A 22,235-nucleotide genomic window follows, 5' to 3' on the forward strand; every position below is an offset into this window, starting at 1 on the left:
TATGGAAACATTTTAATATGTTACTGTACAAGTAAAACTAAAGAAAAAAGTTGATATAAACATAGCTCCACAAATGTTTTGTTACACAGTTACGGCTAATAAAAGATTTTGCCTGAAATTTAGCAACTTCACTGATATGAAGCCACCGCAAAGCTGTATTAGGTTAAAGTAAAGCAAGATTTCAATTTAATTGGTTGTTATTGGTCTGCTGTATTGTTCAGTGAAAGAACACGTGTATTTAAGTGAAACCACATAGTAACTGTTTTAGTTTATAGATTTATGAAATGGGGATGCCTTTCAAATTTAAGACATAGGAATACACAGATATGGTGTTTATTTATGGCAAATGTGATGGTAATGCTATGGCTGCAATTCGAATATTGCATATGTTATCCAACTATGTGGATTCCGAATGCACGAACCATTATGTCTTTGCTTCTCTGGATGTTTTGGAAAACTACTGCAGATACACGTCTGATATGTTTTATTAGATTCACCAGGACAATAACAACAAAATAAATGGAAATCGTGTTTTACTTTAACCTCATACAGTTTTGCGATTGCTTCATATTAGCGAAGTTGCTGCATTTCAAGCAAAATCTTTTATTAATCTTAGCTAAAGATTTGCAGAGGTATGTTTATATGAAATTTTTTCTTTAGGTTTACTTGTAGAGTAAAATATTAAAATATTTGCATACCTTCGTGAATCACCCTGTAGTACAAAATAATTTCAATAGGTGGTGGATTGGACGGGAATTTCTGCAGGTGGACTTTCATCAACTATTTCACAAATCTTAACAGCTAAGGCAAATCACATTCATCTCTCCTCTGTATTTTTGAATGTACTCAGTGGTCTTGTATGGCTACCAAATACATTATGATAAATACTGATGCCCCACCTAAAGATATACTGAAATGGTAAAATTTTAATACTAATCTGACATTTTTGAAATCTGTAATTTCCATCTGCTTATTTTATTGGAAGGAATTTGCTGTTCACTAATTTCGACGACATTATTATTATTATTATTATTATTATTATTATTATTACCAAGAAGCAGCACATTGCAACGGAGCATTTGCGACCCCGACCCCCCCCCCCCCTCCACACAGAGAGTGTGTGTGTGTGTGTGTGTGTGTGTGTGTGTGTGTTGTCAGTCATATATAATGATTTTCTCTAATGAAACTTTGCAATATGATCCAGATCAGCATGCTGCAGCTTGATAAACACACTAACAATGCACCTGGCCAGTACCAAATTGTCTAACAAAGAATCTAAGTTTAAAACAGCAATTTTCAATATTTATCACAGCTCAGAACTCATTACATAATAACCTAATTTAACTGGGTAAACAATGAGTGACAACCCAAAAAATATTTGTATGTTGTGGAATGTCAAGGATGTAATGTGTATTTCTCTAGGTCAACTATTATGAACTACTTGACTCAACTGTACATATTCTATTACAACATTATAGTTTGGCATATTCACAGAAACTATATACCTGCACCATTTTTATGTGAAGTCTACTTTTCAAATTAAAGGCTAAATCCAACTGACAAGTCGATTACACTATATCATAAAGACATGAACGAGTTTTCTTCCCCTTTTCTTTAATGAGCTGTGTAGCATGCCTAAGAGCTGTGGATTTACAGAATTCTGAACCATGACATAACCTGCAGGCAACACAAACTTCACTAAGCACAAAGCTTGTGGGTGAGCACAAAGAGGGGTAACAAGCCTAGACTTACAAAATTTTAACGACATAGCTAACACACGAAAACATGATTACAGCACCAATTCACAAACGTTTAGAGCAAATTATGAACATGTGATGATTAAACATGCAGTGCACAGAAATTAGAGCAAAATATCACTGCAAGAAGTGAAGCAATGCACACATGCTTAAAGCCACAACTTTAAAAAATAATCTTACAGTATCTTACTAATTTAGAAGTAGGGCAACTGTTAGCATCAAATTCATTACTATAAAGAGAGAGAAAATCTCAATATTGGTACGCTGTACCTTAATTGCAGCCATGAATCCAGCTTAATTCAACAGTCTTTACCTAAGAATACACAAATGCTATTACAGAACAACTCCCATATAAGGACTAACATTTATTCTGCATACATATGACAACTTTGTCCACTTTATCAACGTGCAGGTGTCACAATCGTGCAATGCTACACACTTTTCGCATGTAACAGAAATCAATTTACCTGTTTTCCCAATGAGAACTTGACGTCTCAGCATGCGTCGTTTCAACAGACGCGACAGTTTTGGTGGCAGTTCCAGTCACAGCTTCCAGCCCTGGAAGTGGTGGGAATGCTGTGGCCTCGAGGTCAAACTGAGCAGTTCTCACATTCACACCGAGTGTTTCCCTGTTCACGGGCTGGGGGCTCCCCCCTGAGGATGCAGGCTTCGTCACTCCTACCACAGCTGGTGTCCTCCCTGTTACTAAAACCTCATCCTCTCTCCGTCTCCGCCTGTGCCTGACAACGTGCAGTCGAAAGTAATTCCAAATAAGACAGTCCTTAGATAAGAATGATTTATGTGAACTCTGAAGTGATGTGATGGTTCAAATTATATTTATAGTGTTCTAAGGAAAGAAACCCACACTATGCAATCAGAAATTGTCCTAAATATTACATAATTTGGTATAACATACATAAACCTAATTCAGTGACATGTGGTTTAGTCCCAACAAGCAGTTTAACAACGGAAAAGCCTCTTCTATGGAAAGAACTTTCTGAACACATGCAAGAAATTGTATGTAAAAACACAAGCTGCAACCATATAGTTTAAACAAACATGAGGAAAAAAGCATCAAAGTCTCAAAAATTTTGAGAAAAGTCTCAAATTCTGGGGAGTAGTGGAATGTTTGTTCTTGTCCACAACCACTCCACCAAATATTGAAATACTGTAATGAGCACACACACACACACACACACACACACACACACACACACACACACACACAAGCCACGCCTGTTAGTATTACATAATAGTCCATCTGAAGTTTATAAGATACTGCACGAAATTGAAGTTTCACTACTTTAGCAAGTCTGTAAATTTTGGACTTCACAATATGAAGCAGGCCAAAGAGCTTAAGTAATAAAGCACTCGACTCCAGACTGTATCCAAAATATTGTTTTACTACGTGAGCTTGCTCTTTCGTATTTCTTCGCAGGGATGTGAAAAGCTATAATTAGTTAACACAGATTTAAGCACAAATTACACATGTAAAACCCATGTTACTTCAATAATATCCTCATTGGTGCAATGTAACCAAGGCACAATGGAAATCAAACAGCCCAACACCACTGTTAAGGAGCAACAAAAATTAAAATGACAATGTTTTTGCTTTCCACAACAAATACTTATTACATATATATTTTTTTGTAACCGATAAATTTCCACGACAGCTCTTGCAAAGCTCCCGTCAGAAATAAGTCAAGTCAAATACCATTTACCCAACATTGAAGAAATGAGCTCAAAGACTATTATCTGTATAGAATAAGGCTACGTGGGAGAGCTGAAACTTAGTAAAGGGTATCCACAGAGCTGACAGAGCCAATAGCTGAAGTGTATTGTTTTCCATGTGTAACATGAAACTACTAAGGAGAATGGGATGAGACTATTTATAAAGTAAAGAAGATGATCAAATTAAGAACACACAAGAATTTCACAGATACCTTGAACATACTGTCCTGTAGATTTACTGGTAGTGGCAAATATTTTTATCTGCAATGAATTCTGAAGAGAATTTCAACCCGAAGTCAGTAAGTAACACAAACTCCTTTCCTCTAAGAGGTGAGAAATGGTGCAGGACATCAATGCTAGTTTCTCTCAACCACTTACAAGTGTTCACTCCAAAATATTCAGAACTACATGCAAGAAACCTTACTGATTCCCGGCAGCAAAGTTACTTAGCTATATACAGCTAGGAGAAAAGGACTGAACTATGGTGATTAGTCACATTGCTGCTGATACATGAGTGTTGTATGATGAGTTTTCAGGAAGCCTCTTGAAAGGACTGCAAGTAATCCAAATGCCGGGAACAATATTCATATAATCATGTCAACTTTCTGTTGTCAGGAATGGTTACAGATTGGCACCATCTGCCAACACACTGTGCAGTCCACATCACTGCAAATTACAGCTGTTCTGAAGCCTCAGTATCAGTAATTGTGCCTTGGGAGTACAGATGAATTCTAGTTAGAACCATTTTTCCAATCCTAAAATATTATTCAGTATTATTTGAGATGATGTGACAACTTTATAGAACTTAACTTCTTTGTGGGAGGAGGATGATAAATTCGTTCAACCATTAACGGTTTCACAACAGAGGAAAAGAAATGAACCTGCATTGTGTATTAATACAGTCCTGTGACACACTGTTCCAAAAGACATTCCCTTCTTGTGCTAAAATGAATGCAAAAAATTTCAAAGAAAATTACTTTTATATTTCAATTGTGTACACAGTAATATGTATTTTTATTACTTTTTAATACAAGATAAATTCATTACTCACACTGGACACAAAAATTTAGCTACTGCAAACAACTTTCATAATCAACACACCAAGAATATGAGCATAAATGAAAAGGCAAATAACAGTTCAGACTTTAATCATAAAAGCCACATACTTCCCAATATTTCCTTCTATATTACTACTTTAGACAGTTTTCCCCATGGAGGATTTTAATTTGCTGTGTTATACAACTTTATTACTTACAACTAAAGCATTTTTATAATACTTCAATACTTTTCATAAAATTCAAGATCTACACAAACATGAATACATGGCCAATAAGAGCTGCTGTTTTAAGATGTACAACAATCTAAACTATTATGTACGTTACAAACCTAACTCGCAGGGCAACCAATTTTTCTTACATGCCACTGGAACATTCCTGACAGCAAGAGCTTCATGGTGTTTTGTGCGAAGTACATGTTTTATTTCTTCTGACAATTTACAGATAAAGGATTGCTAATGTATTTTACACTGGTGTGCTTCAATGAGCCCTTTTATGATCTCCATGAATGGAGAAATCACATTCCCTGATCCTTTGGTTACAATCCTTCCCCCCATCCTCTCTAAAAATCAGTATCAGGCATCATTCACATACAACAAAATCACTAGATTCAACTTTACTATGGAGGGCAGGAGGCAAACTGGATTCTTGTTGACAGTGGCAGTCTTTCTCAACTGATCAAAATTACTGCATGTGTTTTGCTACAAATTGAAGATTGCTTTGCACATATCGTGACTGGTGTGCATGTAACAAGACAAGTGTGTAACAATACTTTGTGGTGTCACCACTGTGTTCTGTCTGCACCATATCAATTTCCTAATTGATCTCTGCTCAAAGTTTGCAAGCCTGGTGATAAGCTCCACATGACAAATGTTTCTGCAATTAACTACAAAAAAGCAAAAACTATTGCTATCACTTAGTTAGCAACATTAGTTTGTGGGTGAAATGCATGCTCTTACTTTAAAACCTCTGATTAAATGATTAACGGCAACAGACTGGTATATCACTAGTGCATCATGTGGCACACTGACTCCTGCCATGACAAAGCATAATATAATATGAATACATGACGTACAATTTTTTAATATTAATTGAACAAGGAAGCCAACAAAACAAGTAATTTGGAAAAGCTATGCCATAGATGTGGTGGGGGGGGGGTCGGGTGGGGGAGGGGTGTATCTTGTGAGCATAGCTGTTAAGAAGGGCAAAGGAAGTAGACACAGATACAAGCAAAGCTTTCCTCTGTCCATCACACTGCTACCAACTTCTACTCCATGTAGCCAACAGGTGCTATTGTGAAAATGACATACAAAGGTAACAATGTTTCATGAAATTGCTTTCTACCTATTTTTATTTTAACCCTGTAACTGCTCTGGACAAGTTAACACATGCGCCTTTGTACCTGTCCCTGTGTGCTCTGAACGTGTTTACGCGCACCACCAGTCCTTCTACCTGGTACTCTGAGCATGTGTAGGCGTAGACACATTCAGAGTACCAGGTAGAAGGACTGGTGGTGCGTGTAAACACGTTCAGAGCACACAGGGACAGGTACAAAGGCGCGCGCATTAACACATCCAGAGCAGTTAAAGCGTTAAAACGTTGCAGATGGTTCATTTGCAGTAACACACTCAAACCAGACAGTTACAATGCCGTAACTGCTGGGTCACTGCAAGTAGTGGGTCACAAAACATCACAGTTACAAAGCCTCCTGGGGCAACAGAGAATGTTGATTGGCATTTTTTTCTCTTACTTTTGTCTAACAGTGAAGGAACTAACTTTGTTCATTTGCACACACTTCAAATTTTGTGGTTAAGGTTCTGATGTTTAATGTCGTCATTATGAATACCTACTATTTCCCTTATTATACAGGAACTATATTTGTTTCAGGCTATGCCTCAAAGGAGAACACTAACGGGCCTGACGAAGACAAAAAGCTGAGGTGGGGAAGGGGAAAACTTATTATTTTATAAACACAGTTGGTCGTATTTTGACCACAGGTGATAGTGGTAATTTTAAGACCCTATCTTGGTACATGCACACCACGTCTCATTAAATCCAGAGGTAACTGTCAGCTTACCATCAGCATGTGAGAACAACTGTAATCCTTGAAAATAAAATTAATCTCCAATGCTGCAAATTTTCTTGAACCTGAGGTTATTAAATTTAAAGAATCGTGTAAGAAAATTGGCCATAAAATGCAACACCTAGTCTACTATTGAAAAATCATGTACTCATCAGAGAGAGAGAGAGAGAGAGAGAGAGAGAGAGAGAGAGAGAGAAGGAAACAGTGTTGGCAGGAACCAAGCAGATACTGCACACACAGTTCTTTCCTGTGGAGTCAGCAACACAACCAGTTCAGCTCTGTTAAAGGAAGCACTGCAACTAGGTATCTTATCTGTGACAATTCATCCACACTGACAATTTACAGGTAATAGTGGCACTGTAGCCTAGTGTGGTTCACTTGTCAGCACTCTGTAACTGCTCTGACAAATTTGGTATTAATAGTGATTAGATTATTAGAGTTACAAATGGAAGAATGCAGCGATCAATCACGAATAATTTGAATTTATTGCAGATCTATTTTGACCGTGTATTAGCAATGATTAGTGCGAGAGGGGGAAGAAACAAATACGATACACGCATATACAAGACAGTGGAATGCAGTAAAAAATACAAAGAGAAGAATATATACCATACATCGCCCAATGTGGTCATACCAAACATGTGCTTAGAAATAAATGGATGTACAGTCACACCTACAAATATATTTAAAAAAAGAAACCGTGTATCAGACAACACAAAAATTAAGTTACTGTCTACAGAGCACACCAGCACCAATGGTTTGGCCACCTTAACCAAGAGCATCTTCTATGTGGGCAAACAGTCACACTAAAGTTCATTTTTTTTTAAATATATGGATAGGCACATATCAAAATCTCAACTGCAACAAAGACGTAAGATATGCTATTAATATTAAAAGATACCAAAAATTTATAAACAGTAAATTAACAGATGTAATGATGCCAATGCACCGAAAAATGTTACAGAATGTAAGAAGAGCATAAAGTGGAGGACCACTTTGGTGCCAAACTGAAAGGATGCGGCGGAGAACATGTCGCAGCCAAACTGAAAGGATGCGGCGGAGAACATGTCGCAGCCAAACTGAAAGGATGCGGCGGAGAACATGTCGCAGCCAAACTGAAAGGATGCGGCAGAGAACATGTCGCAGCCAAACTGAAAGGATGCGGCAGAGAACATGTCGCAGCCAAACTGAAAGGATGCGGCAGAGAACATGTCGCAGCCAAATTGAAAGGATGCGGCAGAGAACATGTCGCAGCCAAATTGAAAGGATGCGGCAGAGAACATGTCGCAGCCAAATTGAAAGGAGGCGGCAGAGAATAGAATACATTGCCATCTAACTGAAAGGATGCGGTGGAAAACTTTGTGGCTCACCTGATTGAGAGTATATGTTGTGCTCCAGCTGTTTACTCGCATGTAAGACTATTTCACTGTGCTGAGAAGGGTAGGTTTCTCAATCTCCTTGAGGATATAGATGAGCAGCTGATAGTTAAAAATACTCATGTTCGAGAGTAGTCAAAGGGCCGTCAGACAGGGCAAGCATCTCAATCATCCTTTTCTGTGTTGTTATTCAATAAAATTATTTTATTTAAATTCAAATGACATTTGTACAAGACTGTGTTAATGTTGTTTTTTTCTTAATTTACTGCTTTTATATGCAAATTTACCCTCTCAGCATTTGTAGATGATACTTCCTACACTTTTTAACTGATTATTAGGTGTACTGACTTTTTATAAATTATTTGGTAACTTCTAACATTAACAGTTTATGTTGCTATTCGTACGAATTTCAGTGTAATAACACGCACCTATCTTGATGTGTTTACAAAATAAACTTTAGCTTAGCTATTTGTCCACACAGAGGGTTCTCTTTATCAAGTGGCCAAACAGTTTGTGCTGCTGGAGTCTTTGGTTCATGTTCTCACTTTGAAAGTGAAATGGCATAACTTTGTTCCAGTAGGATGGATGTAGAGGAATTGTAGGCAAAGCCTAAGCAGATTTTAAATCGTCGTCTGGATTACTGTGCACCTAGTAAATGGATTAATAACAAGATTCAGAAAATGTTGAGGATCCTAAGGCACTCTTGATTCAAAAGAGAATGCGTGAATGATGAAAAGCAAATGTTAGTAGACATTTGTGCGTCTGTGAGAAAATATACACACGAAGCATACAACAACTACTGCCATCATACCTTAACAGAAGATCTGACAGAACCCCAGAAAATTCTGGACTTACATAAAATTGGTTAGTGGGTTTAGTGCTTCCACCTCAGTGTAGCATGGCAGCTGACAACAAAAAACAAAAGCTGGAGTTTTAAATTTTGCATTTAAGAAATCGTTGACACAAGAGTCTCGGTACAGTCATTTGACTATTGAACAAACTCCCATACGGATGACATAATAATTAGCACCCTTGGCATAGAGAAACAAAGAGTTGAAAACAGTAAGGCAAATAAGTCATCAGGTCTGGATGATATCCCAATTTGGTTTTTGAAAGATCACTCTGCAGCACTGACCCCTTACCTATATCCTGTTTACCGTGAATCTCTCGCTCAAAGCAGTCCCAAGCGATTGGAGAAAAAACACAGGTGACTCCTATATCTAAAAAGCAAAGAAGAACAGACCTGCAAAATTACAGACCAATATCCCTAAAATCGGTTTGCTGCAGAATCCTGAAACACATTCTCAGTTCGAATAAAATTAATTTTCTTGAGACCGAGAATATTATGTCCACAAATGAGGAACACTTTCTAAAGCATCAGTCATGAGAAACTCAGCTTGCCCTTTTCTCACGTGATATACTGCAAACTACAGATGAAGGGTAACAAGACAGATTCCGTATTTTAGATTTCTGGAAGGATCTGACAGTGCCCCACTGCAAGCTGTTGAAGAAAATATGAGCATATGGAATAGGTTCACAGACATGCAAGTGGCTTTAAGCCTTCTTAACTACTCCGTACGTTGTCCTCAACGGCGAGTGTTCAGAGATGGGTATCGTCACAAGTGCCAGAGTGAAATGCGACAGGACCTGTATTATTCTCTATATACATTAATTATTTTGCAGATGGGAGGGGGGGGGGGCAGCAATATGCAGTTGTTTGCTGATTATGCCATGATGTATGGTAAGGTGTGGAAGTTGAGTGACTGTAGGAGGATACAAAATGACGAGCCAAATTTCTAGTTCATGTGATGAATGGGAGGACACTTTAGTTAATGCGGATGAGTAGGAAAAACAAACTGGTTATGTTCTGATACAGTATTAGTAGTGGTCCTGTTCAATACAGTCACACTACTTAAATGTTTGGGTGTGATATTACGAAGTTATATGAAATGGAACGAGCATCTGAGGATTGCCGTAGAGAAAGCGCATGGTCAACTTCTGTTTACAGTGAGAATTCTAGGAAAGTGTGGTTCATCTGTAAAGGATACCACATACAGAACACTAGTGTGACTATTCTTGAGTACTACTGAAGTGTGAGAGATCCCTACCAGGTCGGATGAAAGAAAAACTTCCAAGCAATTCAAAGGCAGGCTGCTACATTTGTTACTGGTAGGTTCGAACAGCATGCAAGTGCTACAGACTTAATTCAGGAGCTCTAACAGGAATCCGTGCAAGGAAACGGACACTCCTCTTTAGGAACACTAGCGAGAATATTGAGAAAACTGAGAAGGCCAGCATTTAAAGCTGACTGCACAATAATTCTACTGCCTCCATCATACCTGCGTATAAGGACCGCAAAGATAAGACAGGAGAAAATAGGACTCTTACAGAGGCATAGAGATAGTTGTTTTCTCTTCTGTGTATTTGTGAGTGGGAGAGGAAAGGGAATGATTAGTAGTGGTAAGGGGTACCCTCCGCCACAAGCTGTATGGTGGATTGCAGAGAAACCACATAGATGTACATGTGTTGTGTATGATGCTGCTTCTTTTTCTCAGTTTTTAATGCGTGACTATGCATTCAAATTTGAAATAAGTGTTCGTAAATACAAATATGAATTGATCACTATTTTCTGATTTGTATTTTTACTGCTTTACGTTGTCCTGCATAGCTTGAATCTTATTTGTTTCTGTTACCTCTAGCACTGATGATGGCTATTCTATGTTGAAATTGATCTGCAATAAATTCAGATTAATCACAACTTATCACTGCATTCTTCCCTTTGTATGTGCGACAGTTTATGCACACACAAGTCATTTGGATTCCAACACAGAAACAACTCATCTTCAGGGTGACTTGAGGAAAGTGGAAAATACAGAACTTATTTCGTGACATTAAGAACAGTACACAACTCTGAACTAAAATGTTCTGGAATACAGTCTTTAAATGAGACCTGCATTACCAAACTCTTCCTCCATACTACCATCACAGACTTTTAACTAATTGTGCCCTTGCGTGCAGATTTCTATGCCACGTGAATCATATGGTTTTAAGAAATACCAGAAACACTTGAAATGTACACCTTACCACACTATTAAGTGGAACTCGTTGGGGAGAGGGAGAGCAGTCAGCAGGAAAGCCATGTAAGAGAAACTGCCACACCAGCCGACACAGGCTTTTGTCAACAATTTAGTTATATTTTTGTTTATTTTGGTAGTACTGTCATTTTATGTTGATGACAGATGCTTTGTTTATTTGTTGTTATATCTTTGCAATTTTCAAGCTGCCAGGTTAGTTTTGTTATTGCTGCCATGCTGATAATCATGGCTGCTCCGCTGTCTATTTGCACCAATGGAGAACAACAGTCAGCGATCCGTTTTTTGTGGTTGGAAGGCGTATCAGGGGCCAAAATTCATGGAAGACTTCGGTACAGAACAGGAAAAGTGTTTTGCCACAGCGGAGTGCCTACAAATGGATTGGAAAATTCTGAAATGGTTGCACAAGTGTTACGCACGATGAAGGAGCTGGATGACCATTTACCGCCACAAATGAAGAAACCACTGAGCATTCACTTGAAATGATTCTCTTAGATGATTAACTATTGACAAAGAGGCACATCGTCTGCAAATTAGTCACGGTTCTGCCTACAAAATTATCCACAACAGACTTGGGTTTCAGAAAGTTTGTGCAAGATGGGTCCCAAAACAACTCACACAGTTGCATAAACAAACGCGCTTGGACATCTGCAAAAAACATTTTGGTAACTATGGTAACAAACGGGATAACAACTTTTCTTTTGTTTTTAGGGCGCACAACTTCAATGGTCATTAGCGCCCAGACTACGTTAAGAATGCACCGCGAGGCACAAGTTTAAAACAACAACTAAATGGGAAAACACGATAAGAGACAGACTGACAGGCATTGGATTAAAAAAACAGCATAATCAAATGTCCTTAGAGAGGTTGGTCAAGTTGATAAAACGAAGAACGCGAGCAGCTGCTCGTGGGTTATCTGCTAAAATGGCATCTAGAGTACATGTCAGGCCAAGATCAAGACGCAGTGTGTTAAAATCCGGACAGGACGTTAAAATGTGGCGGACCGTCAGCAATTGCCCACATGGGCACCGCCGAGAAGGGCGGGAGGAGGACGTCTAAGCCGCGGGAAGAGGTTTCAAGGCCCGAAGCTTGCTGTCCGTAAGTGCAGCCCTATCGGCATGCCACAGCGATAAAATGCGCTGACAAATTACCCTGCTACAATCCGACGAAGGGACACAACAAGAAGCTGTCCGAGGCTGGAGGACCGCAGCCTTGGCCGCGGCATCTGCAGCTTCGTTCCCAGGGATACCGACATGGCCAGGAACCCACATAAAGCTAACTGGAGAACAGACGTCCACCAGCTGCTGAAGAGAGCGTTGGATCCGGTGCACAAAAGGGTGAACCGGATACGGATCACTAAGGCTCTGGATGGTGCTCAGGGAATCTGAGCAGATGACATAAGCAGAATGTCTGTGGCGGCAGATGTAAAGAACAGCCTGGTAGAGGGCAAAGAGCTCAGCTGTGAAGACCGAACAATGGCCATGGAGCCGGTATTTGAAACTTTGTGCCCCGACAATAAAGGAACACCCGACCCAGTCATTGGTCTTTGAGCCATCTGTAGAAATGAAGGTCATATTAATGAACTTCAAACGAAGGTCGACAAAACAGGAGTAGTAGACCGAACCGGGGGTAACCTCCTTTGGGAGCGAGCTGAGGTCAAGGTGAACGCGAACCTGAGCCTGGAGCCAAGGTAGCGTGTGGCTCTCGCCCACTCGAAAGGTCGCAGGGAATGAAAAACTAAGGTGTTGAAGGAGGCGACGAAAGCGAACTCCAGGGGGTAGCAGGGCAGAGACATACAACCTGTATTGACGGTCGAGAGAGTCGTCAAAAAAGGAACGGTAAGACGGGTGGTCGGGCATTGCCAGTAGCCGACAGGCATACCGACAAAGCAGTATATCGCGCCGGTAGGTGAGTGGCAAGGTGAGTGGCAACTCACCAGCGTCAGCATGAAGACTCTCGACGGGACTAGTATAAAACGCTCCGATCGCAAGTAGTAAACCCCGATGTTGTATGGAGTTGAGGCAGCGTAAGATGGATGGCCGTGCAGAGGAGTATACGAAGCTCCCATAATCCAGCTTGGAGCGGACGATCGACCGATATAGACGAAGTAGGACGGTTCGATCCGCTCCCCACGACATACCACTGAGAACACGGAGGACATTTAGAGAACGGGTACAACGGGCAGCCGAATATGACACATGTGGAGACCAGCTAAGTTTCCTGTCAAATGTAAGACCTAAAAATTTTGTTGTCTCCACGAATGGGAGAGCAACGGGACCGAGTCGTAAGGACGGTGGGAGAAACTCTTTGTAGCGCCAGAAGTTAATACAGACCGTCTTCTCGGCAGAAAAACGGAAGCCATTGGCGACACTCCAGGAGTAAAGACTGTCAAGAGAATGCTGAGGACAGCGCTCCAGGACACGTGTACGCTGCGCGCTGCAATAGATGGTAAAATCGTCCACGAAAAGGGAGCCTGATACATCAGCTGGGAGGCAATCCATTATTGGATTGATCGCTATGGCGAAGAGAGCGACGCTCAAAACTGAGCCCTGTGCCACCCCATTCTCCTGTCGAAAGGTGTCTGACAGGACAGAACCCACACGTACCCTGAACTGTCGATCCATTAAAAAGGAACGAATAAAAAGAGGGAGGCAACCGCGAAGGCCCCATGTATGCATGGTGCGGAGAATGCCCGCCCTTCAACAGGTGTCGTAAGCCTTCTACAAATCAAAAAACACAGCCGAGGTTGGGCGCTTCTGCAAGAAGTTATTCATAATGAAGGTCGACAAGGTAACCAGATGGTCAACAGCAGAGCGGCGCCTACGAAATCCACATTGTACATTGGTAAGTAGGCGTCGAGATTCGAGCAGCCAAACCAAATGGGAGTTAACCATTCGCTCCATCACCTTACAGACACAGCTGGTAAGCGAGATGGGTCGATAACTGGAAGGCAAGTGCTTGTCCTTCCCCGGCTTAGGAATCGGGACAACAATAGATTCGCGCCAGCATGCGGGAACATGTCCCTCAATCCAGATGCGATTGTAAGTACGAAGAAGAAAACCTTTACCCGCAGGAGAAAGGTTCTTCAGCATCTGAATATGAATAGAATCAGGCCCTGGAGCGGAGGACCGTGACCGGGCAAGTGCGTTTTCGAGTTCCCGCATGGTGAATGGGGCATTATAACTTTCACGATTCGAGGAGCGGAAGTTAGGTGGCCTAGCCTCCTCTGCCTGTTTGCGGGGGAGGAAGGCAGGGTGGTAATGAGCGGAGCTCGAAACCTCTGCGAAAAAGCGGCCGAAGGCATTGGAGACAGCCTCAGGGCCCACAAGGACGTCATTCGCGACCGTCAAGCCAGAAATTGGTGAGTGGACCTTAGTGCCAGATAGCCGGCGCAGGCTACCCCAGACAACAGAAGGAGTAAAACTGTTGAAGGTGCTTGTGAAAGCAGCCCAGCTGGCTTTCTTGCTTTCTTTAATAATACGACGACACTGTGCACGTAATCGTTTATAATTGATACAATTCGCCACTGTAGGGTGGCGTTTAAAGGTGCGTAAAGCACGTCGACGAGCACGTAAAGCGTCTCTACATGCTGCGGTCCACCAGGGGACCGGTACGCGACGTGGAGAAGTAGGGTGAGGGATGGAATATTCAGCAGCAGTGAGAATGACTTCCGTGAGGTGTGCGACCTGACGATCACAGCTTGTGAAGGTTGGATCCTAAGAGGTCGCCCTGGAAGAGAAGAGCCCCCACACTGCTTTGGAGATGTTCCAACTAGATGAGCACGGAGAGGGGGTATGCTGCAGGAGATGGATAACACACGGGAAGTGGTCGCTCGAATATGTATCAGAAAGTGCATACCACTCGAACTGGCGTGCAAGTTGGGGAGTACATATAGAGAGATCTAAATGGGAATAGGTGAGAGATGTGTCCGAAAGAAAAGTAGGGGCGCCAGTATTGAGGCAGACAAGATTGAGCTGGTTGAAAAGGTCTGCTAACAGGGAGCCCCTCGGGCAGGATGCTGGAGAGCCCCAAAGGGGATGGTGGGCATTGAAGTCTCCAGTTAACAAAAATGGGGCAGGTAGCTGAGCAATAAGCTGCATCATGTCTGCCCTGGTAACGGCAGACGACGATGGAGTGTAAACGGTACAAATGGAAAATGTAAACGTGGGGAGAGTAATTCGGATGGCAACTGCCTGCAGGCCGGTGTGCAATGTGATGGGATCGTAGTAAACATCATCCCGGACCAGCAACATAACCCCTCCATGAGCCGGAATACCTACCACAGGGGGTAGGTCAAAACGCACAGAGATGTAGTGTGCCAAGGCAATTTGATCGCATGGGCGTAGCTTCGTTTCCTGGAGGGCTACGACGAGCGGACGGTGCAAGCGGAGCAGCAACTTCAAGTCCTCTCGGTTGGAGCGAATGCTGCCAATATTCCAGTGAATAAGTGCCATTGTAAGAAGAAAAGGAAGATGAAAGAAGGGGTCACCTCGAAGGCCGCTGAGGGCCTGGCTTCAAGCGAGCACTGCCGCCGCTATCAGTAGGCGGACAGTCAGCGTCCATTGGGTCTATAGGTTCGTCGGCCATCTTGGGAAGATGGCCGGGAGGGGGAGCTTCCTCCGCCGGTGAACGGCCAGATGTTCGGCTACCAGCGGTGCGGCCAGGCGAAACTGATGACGGCCTGGGGCGGCAACCGCTGGGTGGCGCAGGAGAAGAAATGCGCCGTGGCGGAGAAGGAGAACTGTGCTTCCTATTAGCCTTCTTGGAAGGTTGTTTGGTGGAAGTACCGGTCGAAGGCTGGGAGGTCGAGGTACGTAGGAAGTCTGCACGGGACGGTTCCTTCTTGAAGGCCCGTGCATCTGACTTCTGGGTCTTCGTCTTAGCAGAAGCTGATGAAGGGGCTGATGTCTGTGGGGTGATGGGAGGAAGAGGAGACGTCGACCGCGCGATCTTAGCACTGGCCGAACGGACGACCGTGGTGCTGAAGGTCAGATCGCATGTCTGGGTTGCCACCTCCCTGGTAGTCCGAGGAGAGGCGAGGACAGTACTGTATTTCCCCGCTGGGAGCAGCGTGGGCTTCCTACTAGCCAATAGCTTGCGAGCAGCCGAGGTGGACACTTTCTCTTTGACCCGAATTTCTTGGATACAGCGTTCTTCCTTATAGACAGGACAGTCGCGGGAGGATGCAGCATGGTCACCCTGACAGTTCACACAATGAGGAGACGGAGGTGGACAGTCACCCTCATGGGCATCCCTGCCACAAGTGACACATTTAGCCGCATTGGAACAAGACTGGCGAGTGTGATTGAAACGCTGACACTGGTAGCAGCGCGTAGGTGTCTGGACATAGGGGCGAACAGAAATAACCTCGTAGCCCGCTTTGATGCGCGATGGCAGCTGAACACTATCAAAGATCAAGAAAAGTGCCCGGGTCGGTACAAGGTCATTGTTGACCTTTTTCATGACCCTATGGACAGCCGTCACGCCTTGCTCAGCGAGGAAAGACTGAATCTCCTCGTCAGTCAAGCCGTCGAGGGATCTAGTATAGACCACACCACGAGACGAATTCAAAGTTCGGTGAGCCTCCACCCGGACAGGGAATGTGTACAGGAGTGTGGCCCGAAGCAGTTTTTGTGCCTGAAAGGCGCTCTCAGTTTCGAGTAATAAGGTACCATTACGCAACCTGGTACACGACTTGACAGATCCGACTATGGCATCTACGCCCTTCTGGATAACGAAAGGGTTGACAGAGGAGAAATCCTTTCCGTCCTCAGATCGAGAAACGACGAGGAACTGTGGGGCAGGCGGTAGTACTTTTGTCACTGGTGGCTGGTCATGTTTCCGTTTGTGGGCAGAAGTCGAGAGAGAAGAAGAAAAATCCATTGCGGAGGAATCCCCCATGATTGCCAGCGTCTCCGATGGCGCGCTCCTTCCTTATGGGGAACCTCTCAGAGGGCACTCCCGCCTTAGGTGAATGTTTACACCTCGGGTCACACCTCCCGAGAAACAGACGGAGGGACCAATAGGCATGGTCAGAAGGTATCAGCTCAGGCAATCACCCCTCCCCGGGCCTGGCCTTTACCAGGGGGTACGTGCGTGCCTTACTTGTCTACCCAGGGTGGGGAATTACGCGTTACCCCGTCACCGGCTACGCGTGCGAACGCGTGGGTCAGCCTTCAGGCGCGCACAGGGAGGAAGGAAGAAGAGGAAAAGGAAGAGAGAGAGGACAGACTGTCTCAAATGCCGAGGCGGAGACCAGAGAAGGCAAGCAGAAGCAGGCAAGCAGAAGCAGGCAAGCAGAAGAAGGCAAGCAGAAGAAGGCAAGCAGAAGAAGGCAAGCAGAAGAAGGCAAGGGAAAGAGTAAGGAAGACAGTGAGATGGAGAACAAAAAAGAAAGGAACCAACCAAAGGAAGGAAGAAATGGGAAGGGAAAAACCAAAAAGACCACAAATATAGGTCGTGGAACCGTCCGTCTCCGGACGCAGGCGCTAACTACCCCCTTGAGGGGGATGGACTCCTTTTAGTCGCCTCTTACGACAGGCAGGAATACCTCGGGCCTATTCTAACCCCCGGACCCGCAGGGGGGCGGATAACAACTTAGACAGGATCATTACTGTTGACGAAACGTGGATCCCTCATTACGGGCCAGAGAGTAAACGCAGAATATGGAATGGATACATCCGAATTCGCCATGCAAGGAAAAGTTGAAGACCCAGCTGTCTGCAGGAAAACAGATACTTACGGTTTTTTGGGACACACAAGATCCAGTACTGGAACATTATGGGGAAAGGGGCACAACGACAAACAGTGAATGTTACAGCGAGATGCTAAAGCCTGCAAACCGAAGGAAACACCGAGGATTGTTGTCAAAAGGTGTTGTGTTGTTGCATGACAATGCCCGTCCACACACTTCTGGCCACACTGCTGAAACGCTCTAGAAACTCAAATTTTAAGTACTGCATCATCCTCCATATAGTCCCTATCTTGCTCCTTCTACCTATCACTTGTTTGGCCCACTCAAACAGGCAGTAAGGGGCTGTAGATTTGCCTCGGACGAAGCAGTGCACTCTTGGCTCGCAGCTCAACCAAGAATCACCTTTCTTGAGGGCATCAGGAAGCTTTTACAACAATGGACCAAGCGCATTGACACGCAAGGAGACTATCAAAAAATGATGTTCTTGTAAGTTTCCTATTTGATTACAATAAAATTTTGTAACTATTTTGGGGATAATAACTGACTTACCCTCGTTCAAAAATATAGCACCCACTACATTGCCAGTGAAAATGAAAGGGAACACCAGATGGTACCACAATACTTGTCACAAAATGTACAACACAGCCATGATTTTGCTGCCTACCCCATCACACTTATCTCAATCTTTCCTTCCAGCATCAGTTGTTCAGAACATCAATGGCAAGAATTTAATAATCTGAGAAGTTTATTTTCTCAAAGACCAAATTTCTATAAACTTGCTATTTCATGAAAGTTTGCTTTTGCTTCCTTAAACCTTTACTCTCCCTTCCCCTTTGAGTATATTTGCACTACCTGGCTGTTCTATTTCTTTTTCTGCTGTTCATTTTGTCTCTATTTTAGTATAAATGTCTGCCTCAGACTCAATAGCCCTCCAATTTCTGAAAAGTTGGATTTTCATCCTGTCCTAAGATTAAGGGACAAAATAATATCATTCACCTTCTTAAAAGAGCACATTGGTCACATTGTAGATGGTGTGGAACTGGTGTCAGTTGTGCTATCGTCTACGTCTAATTTAAGCAATGGCAATGAAGTGTCATATGTTTTAGTCAGTAGTATGGAATGAGCCCAATAAGATGGGTTTATGTGGAGGCTTGACAGTGCTGGGATGGGCTCATGACACAACACCATGAAGAAGTGGTCTGATTTGGTAATATATCAACTCGGGTTGTCATCTTATCTTAAGAGAATAGTCTACCATTTGCTGCCACGTAACAGCTTAAGAAGAGTGCCCCTAATAAATCCTAATCGATATGGGCCAAGGATGAGTAATGCCTTGTCAATGATAATTTCATTCCTATAGGAACTGCAGTTATTTCAGTCACCTGAAATTTCCAGGCAAACATTGTGAATGGAACATGCACAAATAGTTATTACAGTAAAAAACAGAACAGCCCATCTTCAATGGGTCATATAACACGAACTGGGCAGTAGCTGGCAGATGTTTTGTGTGATGTGACGAAACATGACAATGCTGATGCACTGAAGTGCCAATGAGGAGTTTTAACTTGCTAAGTGTGAAGGATGTAGTTAAGGGCAGAGATGGTTCTGTAATATTTTTGCCTTGGCTTACTTTGTTCTCAAGCTTGTCTGAGAAAACCGCCCAAGAGGAATCAGTGTGTTGAAATAATGATCCCTTTCAAAGTGATTGTCTTCGACAATATATACAAAATAAGACAGTAAGATGGGGATTCAAAATGTGGGCTGGAGCTGGTTCCTCAGCATATTTGTACGATTTGGACGTTTACCAAGGTTCAGCTTCTAAGGCAACAAAGCATGTACCTGGGAAAGGTCTAATTGTTACAATGTTATGATGAAGCTAACAGCAATCACTTTTTTTGGGTTTATGCAGACAATTTCTTCACATCATATGTTCCTGAGAACCTACTGATGAGGGGTATGTATTATACAGGCACAATAAGAGCTGAAAGATTCAAGCACACCATTCTTCCTGATGAAACGCAGATGAAAGCACAAGGACGCAGTACTATAGCTTCACAAGTTGAAAATGGGCAAATTCATCATTGTGAAATGATATAACAACGAGTTACATCGTTATCTTCACTAACTGGTGTAGAGCCAAAGGACATGGCAAAAAGATGGGATAGGAGTAAGAAAGAACATATTCTTGTCCCAAGACCATCCATTGTTCAAATGTACAATTGTAATAGGGGAGGAGTAGATATTCATGATATGATGACATCGCTACACAAATATCCCATAAAATCCGGAAGATGGTATTTGTATAACTTCTGGCACACAATTGATGCTGTCAATAGCTGGCTGAAATATAGAGAAGACTGCAAGGCCCTGTCTGAAAAACATGTTTCTCTCTGACAGTTTCAAGCTAATCTATCAAGTGCATAGATATCTGCTGGACAAGGAAAATGCAAGAGGAGACGTCCAAGTATTGAAGATATGCCCAAAAATTTCAAGAAAACTGCTGCTACAGTAACTCCTGGGCTAGAATGCCAAAAGGACAAAATTGACCACTTTCCTCAGTGGAATACCACAACAGGAAAGAGCAAAATTTGCAAGTTAAACAATACTTTTGTTCAGTGCCAAAAACTGAAAGTTCTTCTGTGTTTCAACAAAGACAGAAACTGCTTCAGAAGATTCCACTACTAAAAGAAATGTATGTAAATATGTTCATTGTTACATTATTGTACGAGCTTTTGTAATTAAAAAGAAAATCAGAACACAAAACTGATTATACATTTTTCTTACTGATGCCAATACAGTTACCTTGAATCCCGAAGTTACATATGTGTACTGCATTGTAAAAAAGGGACTCAAAACTGAAAAAGCTAAAAGTTTTACATTTGTCCTCCAACATATTGGTAACTGTAAACAATACTCTGCTGAGAACAACCTACAATTAAATTCATTGTGTTGATTCCACAGCTGCTATGGATGTAATGTGTATATGTTCAACATCTTACCCATTATACACACGAATTTTTGTTTGTTTGGGGTTTAAGGGTGCTCAACTACTGAGGTCATTAGCACCCAGTCACAATTGTTAGAGCACATAGAATCTAGTAAAACTCAAGGGGGGGGGGGGGGACACACCAGAAAGTTCTTACAAAGATGCAGATAAAATAAGTGAAGGAGTTAGATGTCTTTGGACAAGCCAGTCAAAGTAATGAAACGAAGAACACTAGCAGCTGCTCGAGCGTCATCAGCTAAAATATCCTGTAAAGTAGATGGCAGAGACAGGACAACACGAGATGGACTAAAACGGGGACACAACAATAAAACATGGCGCACTGTTAATGCATGACCACAATGGCACTGCGGGGCTGGGTCACCGGAGAGCAGGTAGCGGTGGCTAAACCGGCAATGCCCAATCCGCAACCTGGTCAAAAGGACCTCTTCTCGCCGAGATGGTCGGGAGGAGGTTGTCCAAGCAGTTTGGAACGGTTTTACTGCCCGGAGCTAGTTTCCTTGAAGTGATGACTAAGTATCCCACCACAAAGACACAAGCCTCTTACAAACAACCCCACTAATGTCAGATGAAGGGACACAATGGGAGGCTGGCCAAGGCAGGAGGACTGCAGCCTTGGCTGCAGCATCAGCAGCCTCATTCCCAGGCACTCCTACATGGTCGGCAACCCACAGAAAGCTGACAGGAGAGCCATCAGCAGTAGAAGAATGGAGGGACTGCTGGATCTGTTGCACCAAGGGATGGACCGGATATGGAGCTCCAAGGCTCTGAAGAGCACTGAGTGAATCAGAGCAGAGTACATACGATGAATGGCAGTGGCGGCGGGCACACTGAACGGCCTAATGGAGAGCAAAAAGCTCGGCCGTAAAGCTGGAACATTGGTCGAGGAGCCGGTATTTAAAGGTGCCGGCCCCGACGACAAAGGCACAGCCGACACCATCGTCAGTTTTGGAGCCATCAGTGTAAATAAAGGTGTGACTGGCAAGTCGTGCACGAAGTTTGACAAACCGTGAGCAATACACTGCAGCCGAAGTACCCTCCTCCTGGAGCGAGCTGGGTCGAGATAAATATGAACCGGAGCCTAGAGCCAAGGTGGTGTCGGGCTCTCACCCTCTCTGAAGTTGGTAGGGAGGGCAAAATCCAATTGTCAAAGCAGGTGACGAAAGCGGACTCCAGGGGGCAGCAGGGCAGACACATACAACACGTACTGACGGTCGAGAGAATCGGCGAAGAAGGACTGATAAGAAGGGTGGTCGGGCATTGACAACAGCCGGCAGGCATACCGACACAGCAGTACGTCGCGCCGGTAGGTCAATGGTAATTCGGCAGCTTCAGCATAAAGACTCTCGACGGGACTAGTGTAGAAGGCTCCGGTCGCAAGACGTAACCCCCGATGGTGGATGGAGTTGAGACGGCGTAAGAGGGATGGCCGAGCAGACGAGT

General features: G+C 43.1%; 1 protein-coding gene across 8 annotated transcripts in view; it reads right to left on the minus strand.

Moving 5' to 3' along the window:
* Positions 1-22,235, minus strand: part of LOC126259997 (la-related protein Larp4B) — a 392,670-nt gene that overhangs the window by 10,618 nt on the left and 359,817 nt on the right. For 5 of the 8 annotated variants that reach the window (XM_049957147.1, XM_049957141.1, XM_049957143.1 and 2 more), the window contains one exon: positions 2,225-2,497. The exons of 2 other annotated variants lie outside the window; for them this stretch is intronic. In XM_049957147.1, coding sequence (XP_049813104.1) covers positions 2,225-2,497 — 273 coding nt within the window. The remainder of the gene's footprint in view (positions 1-2,224; positions 2,498-22,235) is intronic. One more of the 8 variants, XM_049957142.1, reaches the window with a different exon arrangement.

This window comes from Schistocerca nitens, chromosome 5, assembly GCF_023898315.1.
Source record: "Schistocerca nitens isolate TAMUIC-IGC-003100 chromosome 5, iqSchNite1.1, whole genome shotgun sequence".
Lineage (NCBI taxonomy): Eukaryota > Metazoa > Arthropoda > Insecta > Orthoptera > Acrididae > Schistocerca > Schistocerca nitens.